The following is a 19,294-nucleotide window of genomic DNA, read 5'->3' as shown; positions in this document are numbered from 1 at the left end:
ATAACAGATAGCTAAGAAAATTAGAGTGACTCACAAAAGAATTGGGAAAGTCAAAGGAGAAAGTCACAGAATTCATCCCAACAGGGTAGAAATATTTAAACAATTAAGAAATGGCATGAATAAAGTGAACATTGATAGGGTCAAAACAAAGACTGTAATGTAGCACTATCAGAGTTTAGATGAACTGGTGAAAGCCCCTGCTGGTCCCACGAAATTGATGGGCCTAAACAGATATGCCATCTTTACCCTAGTTTGAAGGAATTAAAAAGGTCAGAAGATAAAGATGACAGTGAGAAACTTGACCTTGAATCACCTGAGGTAAAGATTTGGCAAACTAATTAGGATGAGGATCAAAAAAAGGGCCAGGGTCTTTTGGCCCCAACTGCAACTGGAGACCATATGTACTGGCAAAGAGGTAGAAGAGAGAATTTTCTGGAACTCTCTGACATGGGAGCCCAGTGATTTAAAAAATCTGTTGGTGAAGTCTGTAATGGGGACTACTGTTAGGTTGGGAGGATATGGGGATGCATTGGTTGATGGAATTAAAGTGAAAGGTTGGATGAAAATTGGAATATTTGAACAGACTTTACATGAAGTGGATGTGTCTTCTTTATCTGAATATATTATTGGAATGGATTTTATGTCTGACTGGGGAATACTTCCTCTACTTAGTATTGTAAAACAGAAGGCATATAAGTTCACCCTTCAGTTAGTACTAATTGGACATGCTGAATGGGGACCCACAGAATTTGAAAGTGTAGTATACATGGTGGACAAAAAGAGAATATCCCTTTAAGTAATGGCATGTTAGAAGTTGGGAGTGCTGGTATTGTCCAATTCTCTGTGTGGTCTATAGATTGGGGCTTGTAGCAAAACACTATGAGCTCCACCCAGCACTGACTTCTAGGATTTTGGACCAGAAAATTTCCAGATACAGCATTAAGATATATACCATTTGAGAAACAATTACTAGCTTGCTATTGGACAGTGACTGAAGGACATATAATCTTGAAAACTGAAATACCCATAATGTCTTGGGTAATGTAGGAGAAACACTCAAATAAGGAAGGCAGTGCCCAGAAGAGTTCTATAATATGAAAATGGTTTATACAAGAACATGCTACTGGAAGTATGCAAGGAGGTACCCACCATACTTACCAGCACATAATCTCTTTTCCTGTAGGGCCAAATTTAAGAGTTGGATCCTATCACCACCTGAACAGTGTCCTATGAACAAATCCCTTTGACCAACAGAGATGCTAGGCTTACAGATGGCAGTTCCAAGGTGGATGCACAATATCCTGTTTGGAAGGCCACCGATTGATAGAAAAACTGGTTGAAGAAAGTAGGAACAAATCAGCTCAGTGGACTGTATTGTTTGCTGTTTTCCTTGCAGTGTTGGAAGAACTGAAGAATGATAAAAACCCCTATGTTTATGTTTTCACTGCCTCATGGACAGCAGTCAATGGTTAGGCAGATGGACAGTGGAAAACTGGAAAACTGAAAAACTAATACAAGGATGCCTGGATGGGGATGGCCCAATGAAATCACTGTGGGAATTTAAGGGGCACGTTAAAGTAGGGCATGTTGATGACCATCAGTTTCAGGATCAGGTGATTGGAACTGGCAAGTGCAAATCCTGTATCCTCACTTGAAGTGACCACTTAGGTTCATAAAATAAATGGACATGCTAAACTGCAGTAATATGGAAAGGACCTGAATCATGACATATTTCCCTTAACTGTTTTAGGTACAAAATGCTAAAACAAAACAATATGATTTTTTCTCCCTGCCAGCAAGAGAGACAAAGACTACAGATGGCTATTGGGCAGATCCTCCAGTAAAAACACTCCACTCATGGCTGACAAACTGACATTGGGCTGATAATGATAGATCTGGGAGACTATACATGAAGCCTGACAGGAATAGATACTTACCCTGGACTGGGCTTTGCATACCTGATGGTAGATGCAAATGACCAAAACATTATAAAATTAGACAGAAAATACTGTACCAACTTGGACTACCAATTTGTAATCCAATTTGGATTGGATTACATTTCTTCAGATTAAGGAACACACTTTATGATCCACGGTGTCCAAAAATGAGCAAAGAGATATCATATCAAATGGACATATCACATAGCATATTATTCTCAGAGTAATGGTTTCATAGTGAATTGGAATGGGCAATTGAAACATTGGTTGTCTAAAGGTGGGGGGATAGAAAGGCATGAAGGGCTGCTTTACATGACTTGATGACTGTGTATTTATATTCAGTATAAGGGGAGCTAAAGGAAGGTTGGTTTCCTTGTTAGGTTCTTCCCCTCAATAGGTTCCTCTGCTTTTGAGAAATTTGGGGAGGAGTGTGTCTTACCTTCCAGGCTGCTATGACAAATACCACACAATGGATTGAATTAAACAGTGGGAATTCATTGCCTCATACTTTTGAGGCTAGAAGTCCCAAATCAAGCCATTAGCAAGGTGATGCTTTCACCCCAAAGACTGTGGCTTTCTGGACCTGGCTGCCAGTGATCCTTGGCTTTTCCGTCATATGGCAATGCACATGGCAATATTCTCTCTTTTTTCTTCAGGCTCCATTGACGTCTGTCTCCTCCTGTGGCTTTTTTTCCCCCCCCCCAAATAAGGGCTGCAGTAAGGATTAAGACCCATCCTGATTCAGTTGGCCCCACCTTAACTAAAAATAACATCCTCAAAAGGTTCTATTTACAATGGGTTCATACTCATAGAAATGGGATTAAGAACATCTTTTTTTCTGAGGCACATAACTCAATCTGCCATGGAAGGATTGAGGGAGGATGCTGGTACAACTATACAATTCTTCCACACAGCACCTCAACCTTCTTTTTCCTACCTGATAGAATGAATGGTTCAGGACTAGGGCTGCAAGTGCAGGTGGTGCTGGAAACAGTGATGATGCTTAAGAATTTCTAACTATGTATTGAAACATTTATGGTAGAATTCTAAGGGCCTGTTGAGGTAGACTTTGTCTTCACCACACCTGGTAAAACTGGGATTGACAGCAAGGGTTGCTGTATTGCCTAATGGTTGAGATGGCCAAATAGTTCTGCACCTATGTAACTGTACTCTATATAAATGGGATTGGGTAAGGGTGAGACACTTGCTAGACTAGTATTGCTGCTAATAGTCTAGGCCAGCACAGTGGTTGAACTTAAAATCCCTTCCAAAGGTGGAAAAGTTTGGGTAAATATCTACAACAAATGGAGTGGATAAATAGTAGCTGAGGGTAAAAGAATGAATAAATGTGTTATGCAACAAGTGAAATTCGATGTTACACTGGAACCCTGAGAGAGGATCAGAGAAAGAGATATTGTCTCTCAACTTTACCAGATTTCTAGAAGGGTGTCAATGCCATCTCTGCTCTTAGAATCTAAGTGACATCACTCTGGGAAACATTTTAGTTATAAAATATCATGAACTGGACTAATTTTTAATGCCTGAGAGGAACTATAGCAATATGCCAGTATCTTTTGACTTATTTTTCAGGTTAATCTACAACCATATTGCAATAAGGTATTTGAATTTTGGTAAGATTCAAATACCTTATGTAAACAAGTCATATATTGATGATCAAAGCATAAAGATTTAGTTAAAGCTTTTTCAGAATGTAATACAAATAGGAAATGACTGGCCTGAGGAAGAAATGGATTTATTTAATCATTAGCTAATTTGTATGCTAAATAGTTCTGTACTAGTCTATCATAAGGTACAAATAGTGATAGATTAAAGGGGGAAATAAGTAATTAAATTGGTATGAAAACATGAAAATGTATTTAATGGTTTTATAGGATGGATAATTGTTTCTTTACATCTTTCCTTACCCCACACTAGCTCCTCCAAATGATAGGTATGTTCTTACTTGATACTATTGCTGTTTGTTACAGCAATGCTATACTAAATATAGATGCTTAGACAAATGTGATCATTTTATACTAAGATAACCTAGCCTAAAGGTCTAGGAGGTGACCTATGCAGTAAAAGATTAAGTCAGCCAGTCTAGGTTGTGTAAACTCTGCATATTCCAAAGAATATTTGGCTCCTGTCCAGCTCCTGGGAGGTAAACTCTAAGCCAATTGGAATATACTGCCTGATAAGGGTTTTTGTTTACCTGGCAGCTTTAGGCCATGCCATACAGTCTATGCTAACAATGTGGTTTATGGTGGTGGCCTTGGGCTATGTGGTATCTAGCAGTTTGACCTCTGGAGGGGCTGGAGACTAAGGTCAGCCACATGGGCTGTCAGTTATGCCTACAAGACTGGTCCCTAATAAATATCTTAGGCAGTTAGACCACCTAGAGAGAAGATCAACTAGAAAGTAGAGGACCTGAATAACACTATAAACCAGCTATATCTACCAGACATGTATAGAAGTCTTCACCAAACAACAGCCATACCCATTCTCTTCAAGTGTGCATAGATCATTTTCCAGGATAGTCAAAATGTTAGGGCATAAAAGAAGCCTCAATAAATTTTGAACAATGAAATCATACAAAGTAAATTCTCTGCCCACAATGGAGTAATGCTAGAAATAATAATAGAATCAATTATTAGATTAAAAATCAACTAATAAATAGAAGGAAAACTGGAAACTTTACAAACATGTGGAAAATAAATAGCACACTCTTAAATAACCAACAGGTTAAAGATGAAATAACAAGGGAAATTAAAAATAATCAGAGGTGAATGAAAATGAAGACATAACATGTCAAAAGTTATGGGATGCAGTGAAGGCAGTGCTCAGAGGGAAACTTACAGCTATGAATTTCTATATTAAAAAAAGAAGAAAGATCTCAAATTAATAACCTAACCTCATATCTTGAGAAACTAGACAAAGAGCAAAGTAAACACAAAGTTATCAGAAGGAAGGAAAAAAATTAAGAGTAGAGCAGAGATAAATGAAATAAAGAACAGAAGAATCAACAAGTTTTTTAAAAAAAATCAATAAAATTGACAAACTTTTAACCACACAGACAAAAAGGAGAAAAAAACACAAAAAACCAAAATCAGAAATGAAAATGTGATATTACTACTGATCTTAAATAAAAATAAAAAGTATTATAAGAAATTATTATAAACAACAGTATACCAACAAATTAGATAATCTAGAAAGGCTGGAAAAATTCCTAGAAATACACAAATTATCTAAATTGACTTAGAAAATCTCAACAAACCTAAAGCAAGTACAGAGATTGAATCAATAATCAAAAAACTTCTAATAAAGAAAAGTCTAGGAGCAGATGTCTTGACTGGTAAATTATACCAAACATTTAAAGAATAACATGTACCCTTCTAAAACTTTGCCACAGAATTCAAGAGGAAGGAAACTTTCTAATTCATTCTATGAGACCAGAATTACCCTGATACTAAAGGCTGATAAAGACATCCGAAGAAAACTACAGACCTAGTTTCCCTTATAAATATAAATGCAAAAATCCTTAACAAAACACTAGCAAACCAAATGCAACAGAATATAAAAAAGATTATTCACTATCACCAAGCAGGGCTATAACAGAAAAGCAAGGGTGGCTCAACATATGAAAATCAACCAATATATGTACACTACATAAATAGAACAGGGAAAAAAAGCCCAGATAATTATCTCAAATGAAGCACAAAAGGCATTTGACAAAATCCAGCAACTTTTTTTTAAAAATGAAAACACTCAGAAAATTAGGAATAGAAGGAAACTTATTTAACATGATAAAGGCCATTTATGAAAAATCCATAACTAACATCATACTCAGTGGTGAAAGACTTAGTCTTCCCCTAAGATCAGGAACAAGACAAGGATGCTTGCTTTCATTTTTGCTATTCAAGAATGCCTCGTTTCACCACTGTTATTCAGAAGTTCTAGCAAGAGCAATTAGGCAAGAAAAGAAAAGAAAAGATATACATACTAGAAAGGAAGAAGTAAAATGATCTGTTTGCAGATGACATGATCATATATGTAGAAGATCCAAAGGAATCCACAAGAAAACTACTAGAGTTAATAATTTCAGTAAAGCAGCAGGATGTAAGATCAACACTCAAAAATCAATTGGGTTTCTATACACTAGCAATGACTCCAAAGAGGAAAGCAATTTCATTTATAATAGTATCTAAAAGAATAAAATATCTAAGCATATATGTAATCAAGGATATAAAAGACTTGTACACTGAAAACTAAAAAACATGGATGAAAGCAATTAAAGAAGACCTATATATATGGCAAGACAGCCCATGTTCATGGACTGTAAATTTTAATATTTTTAAGTTGTCATTATTACTAAAAGCTATCTACAAATTCAATACAATCTCCATCAAAATCCCTTTTTTTTTCAGAAATGGAAAAGTTGATTCTTAAATTCATACAGAACTGCAAATAGCAAGAACAATTTTGAAAAAGAACAAAGTTGGGGACTCATACTTACTGATTTCAAATTGTACTACAAAGCTACAGTCATCAAACAGTGTGGTACTAGCATAAAGATAGACATACAGACCAATGGAATGAATTGAAAGTTCAGAAACATACTTACACATTTACAACAAACTACTTTTTTTTATTTTATAAGATTAGTGTTTATTTTTATTTATCCCTTCTCTCCCAGATGGTTCTCTAGTCTGACTGCCCATTGCTTGCTTGCTTTTTCCATGAGGCACCAGGAACTGAATCTGGGACCTCCCACATGACAGGTGAGTGCATAATGGGCTGAGCCACATCCACTCCCTGCTTGCTGCAGTGGGAGGTGGTGTCTGCTTGTCTTTTTTTAGGAAGCACCAGGACCTGAACCTGAGACCTCCCATGTTAGGCAGGTGCCCAACTGGTTGAGCCACATCCACTTCCCACCATCTGCTTTTTGACAAAGGTGCTGAGTACATGTAATGGGGAAAGAATAGTCCCTTCAACAAATGGTTTTGGGAAAAATGGATATCTACATGCATAAGATATTAGACTCTACCTTCCACCATATACAAAAATTAACTCAAAATGGATCAAATATAAGGACCTAAATGTATGAGCTAAAACTATAAAACTCTTAGAATATAACATAGGGTCACATATTCATCATTTGTGATCATTAATGGCTTTTTAGACATGATACCAAAAGTACAAACAACAAAAGAAACAATTAACAAATTGTACTTCATCAAAATTAAATCTCTCTGTCTCAAAGGACATTATCAAGAAAGACAACCTACAGAATGGGAAAAACAGTTGCAAACCATTAACTGGAAAAGTGTTTAATATCCAGAATATAAAAAGAACTTTTACAATGCAACAACAAAAAGGCAAATAACCCAATTAAAAAATATTAAGTCTCAAATAAACATTTTTTCCAAAGAAGATATACAAGTGGTCAATAAGCACATAAAAAGATGCTTAACATTATTAGCCATTAAGGATGCAAATTAAAAACACAATACCATTTCATACCCACAAGGATAGCTATTATTTTAAAAATGGTAAATGACAAGTGTTAGAGAGGATGCAGTTGAAATTGGAACTCTTATCTCATTGTTGGTGGAAATGTAAATTGGTCCAGCCACTGTGTAAAGCAATATAGCAGTTCCTCAAGAAGTCAAATATAGAATGACATATGATCCAGCAATTCCACATCTGGGTATATACCCAAAGAAAGCTGAAAACAGGGTCTCAAACATTGTACATCAATGTTTATAGAAGTATTATTTATAATATCCAAATGAATGGATAAACAAAATGTGGATAAACACACAATGGATTATTGGCCATAAGAAAGAATGAAGTTCTGAGACATGGTGCAACATGGATGAAATCTTAAAAACATTATGCCCAATGAAATAAGCAAGGCATATAAGGACAAATACGTATGATGTCATTTATAAGATGTGACTACAACAGCAAATTTGTAGTGACAAAAAGTGGATTACAGGTTATCAGAGGAGGGAAAAAGGAAATAGATGATTGGTGGATTTGGAGCGTTTGTAAAGAAAATTTTAAAAAATCAAAACACATTTTTAAAAGTATAGTTATTTTTTAGATTAAAGTAGAAACTCTTAACCTAGAAATAATCTCTTCTAATTCTGGCACCAAATTTTCAAGCTCTAAAATTTGTACTTAGTTGAATTTGGGGAAGATAAAGGCAATAGTGCCTTTTGATATTTAAGATCTTAATAGTGCTACTCTCATATGTACATATTTTGGATTTATCTATCTCTAGAAAATATTTCTAAGGTATTATACTTTTTAAAATGAATATATATATGTTTATTTCTCCCTTTCCCCCCAAGATATTATACTTTTTCATTTGATAAATTTATGCTATAAATGTTTCACAGAACTCTCAAGAGTGTTTTAAAATTTAATTCCAAATATTTTCTTTTCTTAAAAAAAAGATTTATTTATCTCCCCTTCCCCCCACCCCACCCCGGTTGTCTGTTCTCTGTGTCTGTTTGCTGCGTCTTCTTCTTTGTCTGCTTCTGTTGTTCTCAGTGGCTTGGGAATCTGTTTCCTTTTGTTGCATCATCTTGTTGTGTCATCTCTCCGTGTGTGCGGCACCATTCCTGGGCAGGCTGCACTTTCTTTCGCACTGGGTGGCTCTCCTTACGGGGTGCACTCCTTGCACGTGGGGGTCCCCTACGCGGGGGATACCACTGGGTGGCACTGCACTCCTTGTGCCCATCAGCACTGTGCATGGGCCAGCTCCACACGGGTCAAGGAGGCCCGGGGTTTGAACTGTGGACCTCCCATGTGGTAGACGGATGCCCTAACCACTGGGCTAAGTCCACCGTCCCAAGTTATTTTCTTGTATATCAATATGGTTTATGTTTTTAGATAACAAATTTGTTAAATTAAAAGGATCTATAGTGATGAAAAGTGAATTATTTTCCAATTTGGCCAGAAGATTCTGGACAACTGCCTTGTAAACAAAAATCCTGTACTTCAAGCAAGAAATTATTCACATTCTGTACTAGTTTAGTAATAGCTTTTTCAAAGAAATACACTACAAATCAATGCATTTATCTTCAAGAAAAACCAACTAAGAAATACCTTCCAAAGATTTTTAGTGCCTATCCCCAAACTTAATCAGGCAAGCAGTCAGGTCAAAAGTACATTACTTTGGAAATGGATGTGACTCAAGCAATTGGGCTCCCATCTACCATATAGGAGATCCGGGGTTCGATACCTAGGACCTCCTTGTAAAGGCAAGCTGGCCCGTGCAACGACTTGGCCCATGTGGAGTGCTGCCCCATGCAGGAGTGCCAGCCAACGTGGAGAGCTGATGCAGCAAGAAGATGCAACAAAGAGAGACACAGAGGAGACATAATAAGAGATGTAGCAGTACAGGGAGCTGAGGTGGTACAAGAGAATGATCACCTCTCTCCCACTCCACAAGGTCCCAGGATTGGTTCCTGGAGCCACCTAATGAGAATACAAGCAGACACAAAAGAACACACAGTGAATGGACACAGAGCAGACAACGGGGGGGGGGGGGGGGGGGAAGGGGGGAGGACGATAAATAAATTTAAAAATATTTTTTTAAAAAAAGTACATTACTTTAATTACAACTGGAAGGTCTGGTTCGCTTTACAATCCTTTTCTCCTAAAGACTAAGATCTCTTTAAATGTTTAAGTAATTTTAGTAAGATATTTTTATACTCTACTCACTAGTCTAAAAATATTCTATCAGGTTAATTGCTCAGTAAAAATGACACGTTTTTAAATAGTGCCATATTGGTGGTATAAACAGGTTTTTAATTTCTATTGTGCTGTTGTTGATGCTCAAATAGGGTTTGCCAAGTGATTGTATCTTTGATCATTTCAGATTGGAGAAATGCAGTTTTTCTCCTCTTGAGTCTCACATATTTATGAGTTGTAAATTGCTCTATTTGGGACTGAATCATGTGCCCCACAAAAAATACCTTAGTTGGTATTTCCGTAGGTGTGAACCCATTTGTAAACTGGACCTTTCAGGTTGTTATTATTAAACTATAGCCAAATTGAACCAGGGTGGGTCTTAATCCATGATAAGAGGATGCGTCTGAATTCAAGAAATTCAGACGCAGTCAATCAATAGGCCTCCTAAGTCAGAAGAAGCCAGAAGTCAGAGGGAGCCATGGAAAGTGTCCGTAAAGATGGAGGACTGCCATCACCAGAATGCTACGACTGCAGGAGAAAGCATGGCCTTGCTGATGTCTTGATTTCAGACTTCTAGCCTTCCAAATTGTGAGACAATAGATTCTTGTTTAAGGAAGAGGACTTGGCCCAGTGGTTAGGGCGTCCGTTTACCACATGGGAGGTCCGTGGTTTAAGCCCCGGGCCTCCTTGACCTGTGTGGAGCTGGCCCATGCGCAGAGCTGATGCGCGCAGGGAGTGCTGTGCCACGCAAGGGTGTCCCCCGTGTAGGGGAGCCCCACGCGCGGGGAGTGTACCCCGTGGGGAGAGCCACCCAGTGCAAAAGAAGGTTCAGCCTGTGTAGGGATGGCACAGCCCATGCAGAGAGCTGACACAGCAAGGTGACGTGACAAAGAGAAACACAGATTCCCGTGCCACTGACAACAACAGAAGTGGACAAGGAAGAGGGTGCAGCAAATGGACACAGAGAGCAGACAACGGGCGGGGGAGGGGGGGCGGTGGGGGAGAGAAATTTTAAAAAATAAAAAATAAAGTGCTATCTTTAAAAAAAAAATTCTTGTTTAAGCCAACCCACTGTGTGGTATTTGTTATAGCAGTTCTGGCAACAGAGACATGCCGAAAACACCTGCAGAACAAATTTCTTTCCTCACAAGACTCATGCATGCTTAATTAGATTCTAGACAGGGCAGTGTTTAAAGGGCAACAATGACTGAGGGATAATCAGGTTCATTTGTTAAAGTGATCATGTTGAATACATTTGTGTCCACATTAGGAAAACAACAAATGTCTAATGTAGGTTGGCTAGTGTTTGAAAATAGTGTTCAATAGAACAGGAAATTTAAAGTTATTGGTTTAAATGGGGCTCCAGCTTATTAAACATACAAAACAGATTCATAATAGTATTTTTTTTGATAAACTGTAGATTACTACAAACCTTAGTAGGGGATTTTGGAATATTCCAATTTTAAACTTACCTTTACTCTCATTTTATTCAATAACATCTATAAAATTCATTCTCATTAAACATTTACTAAAAGCCTACTTTTTCCTCCCCAAACAATAATGACTAACATTTTAAATTACAGTTCCATACTCAAAACGTTTCACAAAACATTATCTACCCTCACCGTATGTTATGCACTGATATTTTCAATCCTATTCTATATTATTTTAAAAATTCTAGTAGTGACCCATTAAATTGATTTCACAATTCACTAACAGGATATGACCCACAGCTTGAAAAACACTGAGGCCCAACCAGTGAGGAAGCGATGTGTGAGGAAATTGGTGGCTTAAATTCATAAGGAAAGTGAGTGGCAATCATTTGCATAATTCTGTGCAAGTCAATAGCTGGGCTCTAGAATATAACTTTTCTGAACATGGATTATTTTTGTTTTAGTCTAAGTTATTATTGCTTGACTTTCTCCCCTTTCCATGCCCTCCCATTTACTTCAGTATTTCATATACAATTTTTTCCCACCTGCCTTTGAATCTGACACTGGATATGTGGACACCATGTATTTGAAATTACTGAGTGAACTGACATCTTCAATTAACAAGCCTAATGAAGATTCAGAATTATAGCCCAATACTGCTGCTGCCAGGAATAAAAGGAAAAAGCTATATAAATCAAGAAAGAAATTGAAGAAATACAAACAGGAGAACTCCCTTAGCACATTATGTATCAGTAGATAAGAACAAACATTATTTGGCAAAAGTTTACTGAGCATCTGTCCTGTGCTGGTCATTATAATTTTTATGTCACCAATCGTTTTCTTCCTTATATTTACGTACATGTCTTATCTTTCCAATTAGATTATAAGCAACTTGAAGACAGAATCTATGCATAATTTGCCTTCAAATCTCCTACAGAAAATAGCACATTATCTGAGATCAATAAATACCTGATTACTAGACATCACTAATATTTGCTGAAAGAAATGCTCTGGCTCTCAAACCTCTTCTTCTTAGCCTCATAATATCAAAGAAGACACCATTCCAAATGCCTGCTGTCTATGGAACTCATCACCTGGCCCCCACCCTGCCTATCAAACAAATAATAGTAGGACATTCTCAACCAGTGGTTATATAAAATTGGTCACGTCTTTGAAAGGTGAAACAGGAGAGCAGCTGAACTGGAACCTGAAATGGCAGCATCCAATCTAGTATTCTAACTTACATAAAACTACCAAATATATAATACATGTAATTATTTATCAAGCAAATATCTCTTGAGAGGCTACTCCTGGACCAGAAATTGTGATAGGTGTTAGAACTATACTGGTGAACCAGAAACAATCTTGCCCTCATGGAGATTTTAGCCGATGGGAAAGACAAACAAATAAACATTAACAAGAAAGTGTGCTAAGTGCAGATAGGAGAAAAACCTAGAAGAGGCTGTTAATCCAGATATGTGAGGAGGCAGGGGCATGAGGAGAGGATCAAAGAGGTCTTCTTAAGAGGAAGTGGTAAACTGAGACCTGAAAAATGAGGGAACACTAGACTAGCAAGACAAAGGATAAGTCTAGGACTTATCCTAAGTCAAGACAAAGGATAAGGGAGTTAGTAATCACATCTTTACTTTAAAAAGATTTTTCTAGAAAGCTGATTATAATTTACAGAACTTTTAATTTGTTTCTCACAGACAACTCATAGTTCCCAACATCGCCACATTCCAATCCCAGGACCCAGACCCAACTCATGAACCAGACTTTTGAACTGGTCATTAACAAATCTTTCGTCGCCACAAAGCTGCCTCAGATCATAAAGTAACAAGAGATCATTTTTCTTCTCTATTATTTTCTACTAAAAGTGTTAAACACATAGGTACACAATGAATCATACATGTACATTAAAAAATTTCTTCACGGGTGAGGTCCTAATTTAGAATTCTAACTACTGACTCTGACATCTAGTAGGATCTTACACCAAATGGAATTCAATTTATCTATATCAATAAAGAGGACTCTTCCAATAAAACCACCAGGAAAAATAAATCACCAGATTCATTAACCCAATAAATAGTTTACTGCTATAATAAACAAACTTTGATCTGGACAATTATTATAATTTTGTTATGACTGAGCCTCCTTACTTAACAACACACATATAAGAAACTAAGAGAGGAAAGTTGCATGAAAGATAAGATCTAGTTCCTTATCAAGAAGTAAATGTATTTTCAGGTGAGCAACAGCCAGTATTATTTTTACTGACTTATCTTCATTTCACTTTTTGTGTTTTTTTTTGAGGTACTGGCGATTGAGCCAGGGACCTTATATGTAGGGAAGCCGGCCATGGGACTGCTTGAGTCATATCTGCTCCCCTAAACTGTGTTTTGAGGTGCTGTGGCTGGGGATTGAACTCCAGACCTTGTATGTGGGAAGCAGGTGCTCAACCACTGAGCCACATTGGCTCCCTCTCATTTCACTTTATTTATTATTTCTCTCCCCTTCTCCCCGCCCAGTTGTCTGCTCTCTGTGTCCATTTGTCTGCTTGTATTCTTGTCAGCAGCACAGGCAATCTGTCTCTTTTTGTTGTATCATCTTGCTGAGTCAGCTCTCCGTGTGTGCGGTGTCACTCCTGGGCAGGCTGCAGTTTTTTTCTCACGGACGGCTCTCCATACAGGGTGTGCTCCTCTTGCATGGGGCTTCCCTACACAGGGGACACCCCTGCGTGGCACGGCACTCCTTGCGCGCATCAGCCCTGCATGTTGGCCAGCTCTCTACACTGGCCAGGAGGCCCTGGGTTTGAACCCTGGACTTCCCATGTGGTAGGCAGACGCTCTATCAGTTGAGCCAGATCCGCTTCCCTCATTTCACTTTAATTAAAAGATGAAATGGCACCAGTAAGAGCTTTTTTTTTTTCTTTTAATCTCAGAGATGCTATTATGCCTTACAAAGGTTTGCCTTGTTATACCTCTGGGAGATGCCTTGTACTTATCTAAATTTCACATACAATTAAATGTTCTCAGTAGGTACAGCTTTATTTACAGTTGAATAGAGTTCCAGGAAACTCCATTAAGAGTTTCACTATTTACTCTACACCAATAGTGGCAGCTGGTGCATTTTTGGCCATGGTTAGCACTCACTGTATATAACCAACCAGTCTTGTCCCCCTTAGTTTGATTTCTCACAATCATAAAAGCCATATTTAAAATTTTAAACATATTTGATCATGTATTAAAATACTACTTTATAGAGTTGTACTTTTAAAATTAAGACATTTACAAAAAAATCTCAAAAATAATTTTCAAGTACATCATCTCAACTAGTACTATACAAAGTACCTCTGTCTTTAATCTTACATTGCTGAAAACAGCATTTCTGTCCAACTTTCCTATCTTTAGCTACAACCTAATAAAAATGACTAAGCTGCCAATGACCCACACAAGTACAGTTAATTAAAGATTCCAACTCCCATTTCCAGATCAGAATATTTACAATACCTGCTGCTTCAAACACTGGAACTTTCTGGTTTCATCAGTTTCATCACCTTCCTTGGCTAGAAAGTTCCAATTTCTTTTTTTTCAATTTCTAGTTAACAAACCAACCAACAAATCTGTTTTTCAATTAAGTGAACAAAATCAGTGAAATCATACTGAATTTCTGCTGGGTAGAGCACAGCTGCGGGGTTGCTACAGCAACTCTTGTACACTGACCATTGAATTGGCCCTGTGCAGGAAGGAAATCTTTTGCTCCACCCCCTGGGGAGTCAAAGGCTCTGGAAAGCAGGCAGTCCGTGAGCAGAGGCATTTTTAACTTCGTAGCTGTGATGGAGCAACAAGATACCATTCTTTGTCTCTCAGTAATAAATGTCACCCCAACAACCAAAACGAATTTCAAACGAAGGAGCAGTGTATGATGGTATATGTCTGTACCATGGCCTCCCACTAGGAACCTGAGCTAGGGAGCAAACCAAAGCAATTTCCTTCCATGCACATAGAAAAAGAAAAAGAAAAAGAAAAAAAAAAAATCAAGTCAATTAGAATGCTCCTGTTTTTATGAATTCCATTTTGGCGTTTGAAGGCTTTAACACAAGCAAACTGAAGTTCTACAATAATATTTTATACCAGTCAGATTCAACAAACTTTTATTGAGTTTTTAACTTAGTCCTTTTGCTGGGTGCACAACAACCCTGTGAGGTAGGTATTCGTATTATCTCCACTTTACAGATGAGGAACTAAAGCTCAGAAAAGTTATCTGATATTTGGTTTGTTCAAACTACTAAATGGCAGGGTCATATTTTAAACCAAATTTTCTAACTCTGAAGCCTTGTTTTTTTTTCTCTCCTACTACACCAAACTGATTTTGCAAGAAAATTCCCAATTCTTAATTGAAATAACAGCATTCCTAAAATGACTTTAAACTTTTTAAAGGTAATTTGTTTCAGCCATAAATTTTCACAAGTAATAAACTTCACAAGTAATTTATATTCACAACTAAACATATTTATCTACCTTTCTAACTGCAAGAAAAACAAAGCCACAGAAAGATGGAGCTACATTATGGTCCTGGTAGATTTTTTTCTAAGTTTAAATTAGAACTCACATTCTTGAGGATGGGAGGCAAAGTAGAAAAGTAGGTAAGGTAATGAAATTGAGTTTAGATGAAGCACTCTGTGGAACATCTCTGGAGCTTGAAGGAACTAAGAGGGGGAGGGAGAGTGAAAACATGTGAAGGACAATGTACTAATAAAACCACAGGTTGAGAAACACTTATCTCTGTCATTCACTCTTTTCAAGTATAATTCCAAGAACAGATTTGAGCATTTTCAATCGCCTTCTACTTCCAGGTATGGAAAGATCTTGACATAGTACCTCATTTCATAATTGAATGAAGTGCAATTTTTCTCCTTTCCCAAAGGTCCACAATTAGCACCATTCTTGTACACATACATTTTGGTATTTTCTAGTAGAACAGAGAGAAAAACTAACTTTTAAACTTTTTGAAAAAAAGATTTTCTCTACTGCCCTGCTGTTTTTGCTGTGTTATTTTCTCTTCTCATTTTCTCTCCTCTAGGATTCACTGGGATTTGATCCTGGAGACCTCTGATGGGGAGAGAGGTTCCCTGTCAATTGTGCCACCTCGGTTCCTCATTTGTTGTGCTTCACCTGACTCTCCCCTTGTCTCTCTTTTGATACGTCATCTTGCTGCATGACTCACATGCACGGGCACTGGCTCACCACAGGGGCACTTGCGCTCACCACATGGGCACTTACATGGACACTGGCTCACCACAGGGGCACTTGCGCTCACCACATGGGCACTTACATGGACACTGGCTCACCACAGGGGCACTTGCGCATCACGTGGGCATGCTTTCTCTTCTTTTTCACCAGGAGGTCCCAGGGATTGAACCCGGGTCCTCCCATATGGTAGGCGGAAGCACTATCACTTGAACCACATCTGCTTCCCCTAACTTTTAAATTTTGCTTTTCCTAGCTCTCTAGGATCCTGACCTAAAAATTCTCTCCTACCAACAGTTTGAACATTTCTCCACCTATGGGTTCAGAGGATTCTGAAAAGATGTACCACCCCAACTCTGTCCCTTTGGAATCTCCGTCTCTTAAACTGCTATCTTATACTTTGAATTACTACCTTCTATTATACCTTTCTGGTCTGTCCACTATTTCTACTTCAGTTGATGACTCAAATTCTTTAGTTGTTTCAGAGGATTTGAGTGAGAAACCGAAAGAGATCAAAATAGTACTTATTCCCATGGGCTTCTGGCAAGCTAGGTGAAATATGAATTTACTGTGAAGCATACATAGGGAAAAAATCTATTCTGATATCACTTTAAAAGTACTCCTTACTGGATGAGGTAATGAAATGTCCAATTTCCTCTTCCTATACTTTATTATTAAAAATATGTCAGTTTTATGGGCCTTGGATGATCACATTCTCAGTTTATACTAATGTTTAATGCACAGAATAAAAGTCAGTAAAAGTTGTAGTTATAAAAGAATAATATAAAATAGATCACTGGTGTTAACAAAACTAGATTTTTAAAAAAGAATGGGAATAAAAGATGAAAGCTTTTGTGGTTGAGTTATAATATTGTCTTCTAAAAATTAAGTAATTAGGGGTTCCTATTGGTAATGATCATATACAAACTTGGGCTGACAGCCTCTTCACAAACCTGCAGAATTAGTAAACATTTCCCTTTTCAAAGGGGGAAAAAAAAACAACTTCACAGCTCTCAAACAAGAGGAAACAATGGGAAAGTTAGAAGACCTTGCCACACCCTGTTCATTTTACCTGGATCCTTAAGGTTACAAGCCTACCAACTGAAAAAGTGGAATGGTACTTGACCTTAAATTTAACTAAAATTTGAATATTGTCAAATCAATATAATTTCTTAGACTTAGCTTAAGATATCTGCAATGTGAACAATGTTTCTAAAACATGATGAGATTAGGCATTTAGATCAATAAATAAAACAAAGAACAATCATTTATTATTTGGGACTCAGGTCATTAGGTATTAATTTTAAAATACTACAACTTCACATTTTATAGAAGCTAGAAACATAATTTAAAATTTCATAAAGATATATTCAATTAAAACCACTTTGGACAATTCAAGATCTCATTGACAAGTTCATTTAAGGTGATAGTTTTGCTATCGTATTACTGTTCCCACATGATATCATCTTTTCTCAATTTCATTACAAGATTATGGACTTGTTTTGGATGAAGGTTGCTGTTTTTCTGTGGAGGGTTAGTCTGATTCAAACATTTTCTGGGGCTATTTTTTATGTTCTTTGCTCTTTTAGGGCTGCTATCTTCTCGCTGAATATCCGAAGCTTCATTCATCCTTAAGTTTTGAACTTTGTCCTGCAGTTTACGGACCTGGAGAGAAAAATATCTAAAATTTTAGTCAGTAACATACTAAAAATATATACTTAATTAGATGGATTGGATTGATGATTTAAAGATTATATGAAACTAAAAAGTTCAATTTATTGAATACCTATTATATACCTAACACTGTAGAAGTACAATGAATTAAACAGTCTCTGCTCTCAAGGAGCTCACTGCTCTTAGTTAAGGAAAAGTGTACACATGACGACTAGAGAATAATTTAAGCCAGGAGAGCTTTGAGTAGGATAAAAGTATATATTTGAGAAGGCCAAAGTAGGACAGAATCAATGGGGGCTGGAGAAGTTGAGGGGAAAGTTGCATGAAGCATATGAAATGGGTAAAATCTGGAGAGCAGAGGGAAGAGAGAAGGACCTTTAAAGCGAGATTAATAGCACAGCAAAGGATCAGTGCTAGGAATGAGGACCAAGTTTATAGGGTTGATTATACATTCATATACACACACATTTATTCAACTTAAAAGTATTCCTAAACTTAAAGTATTATTGAATATCATTGAAAAAGGCACTTGAGGAGCATCTACTAATAAATAGTTAGGTAGATTGAATTAAACAAAACAAAACCCACAAACTCATCAAGCCCATTTCCCCAAAGTCTAACCCATTAACCCATTACTTAATCACTTTGCATAGAGCTCTGGGAAAGGCGTAATGTGTAGAGCTAATGATTTTGGGTGAGTATCTAGTGTTCTATTTATCTAAGAGGAAACTTTTTAGTACAAATATTAAGTTAAGCATGATAAAATGCTTGAAAATTTATTCTGCCATAGTTATTTTTAGCATGCAATGTAAAACACAATCTATGTGCAGACTCAGTTTTAAAAATATGATTATTCTTGTATTCCTTTCAAGTTTCTCCTGTGCAATTCCAAGAAAGTGTAGAAATTATATAATTTTCACCTTAAACCATCTATATAAAAAGAAATTACTTACTATGGTCTTAAAAGCTAGTAAAGTAAAAATATTTGTTTTAAAATGTTTACATGGACTGAAAACTTTATATTTGAGAGTCTCTTTACATATTATTCATAAGAAAAATGAAGGCAGTAAAATTCTGTAATCTTTATTAACTTTCCTATAAGAAAAGGGGAGGCTTATTTGTGAAGTTAATATACCAAGCACTTATATAAATGCTAATTAGAGCCATAGGTGGTTAGCTACATTAAGTGACCAGAGGGTTCCTAGAAGGCTCCCTCTGCCTTCTGCTTCAGCAATATAATAGTGTTAATGACTCAATGACTATAGAGTCATTATCTTTGAATAAAATTTTATAATCC

The 19,294-nt window shown here is 37.0% G+C and overlaps 2 protein-coding genes across 16 annotated transcripts in view; both read right to left on the bottom strand.

The window, feature by feature from the left end:
- The window catches only part of LOC101426333 (uncharacterized), a 166,541-nt gene extending 151,748 nt beyond the window's left edge, over positions 1 to 14,793 (bottom strand). For all 4 annotated transcript variants that reach the window (XM_058307234.2, XM_012528997.4, XM_058307236.2 and 1 more), the window contains exon 1: positions 14,584 to 14,793. The gene's annotated coding sequence lies outside the window, so the exon portion shown is untranslated. The remainder of the gene's footprint in view (positions 1 to 14,583) is intronic.
- A 417-nt stretch (positions 14,794 to 15,210) lies between these two features.
- The window catches only part of CEP57L1 (centrosomal protein 57 like 1), a 96,279-nt gene continuing 92,195 nt past the window's right edge, over positions 15,211 to 19,294 (bottom strand). For all 12 annotated transcript variants that reach the window (XM_058307248.2, XM_058307247.2, XM_071218620.1 and 9 more), the window contains one exon: positions 15,211 to 17,988. In XM_058307248.2, the coding sequence (XP_058163231.1) occupies positions 17,767 to 17,988 (222 nt within the window). In that variant the 3' untranslated portion in view covers positions 15,211 to 17,766. The remainder of the gene's footprint in view (positions 17,989 to 19,294) is intronic.

The sequence above is a fragment of the Dasypus novemcinctus genome, chromosome 11, assembly GCF_030445035.2.
Source record: "Dasypus novemcinctus isolate mDasNov1 chromosome 11, mDasNov1.1.hap2, whole genome shotgun sequence".
In the NCBI taxonomy this organism is placed as follows: Eukaryota; Metazoa; Chordata; class Mammalia; order Cingulata; family Dasypodidae; genus Dasypus; species Dasypus novemcinctus.
The sequence above is the reverse complement of the archived record's forward strand: the minus strand, read 5'-3'. Positions and strand labels throughout refer to the sequence as shown.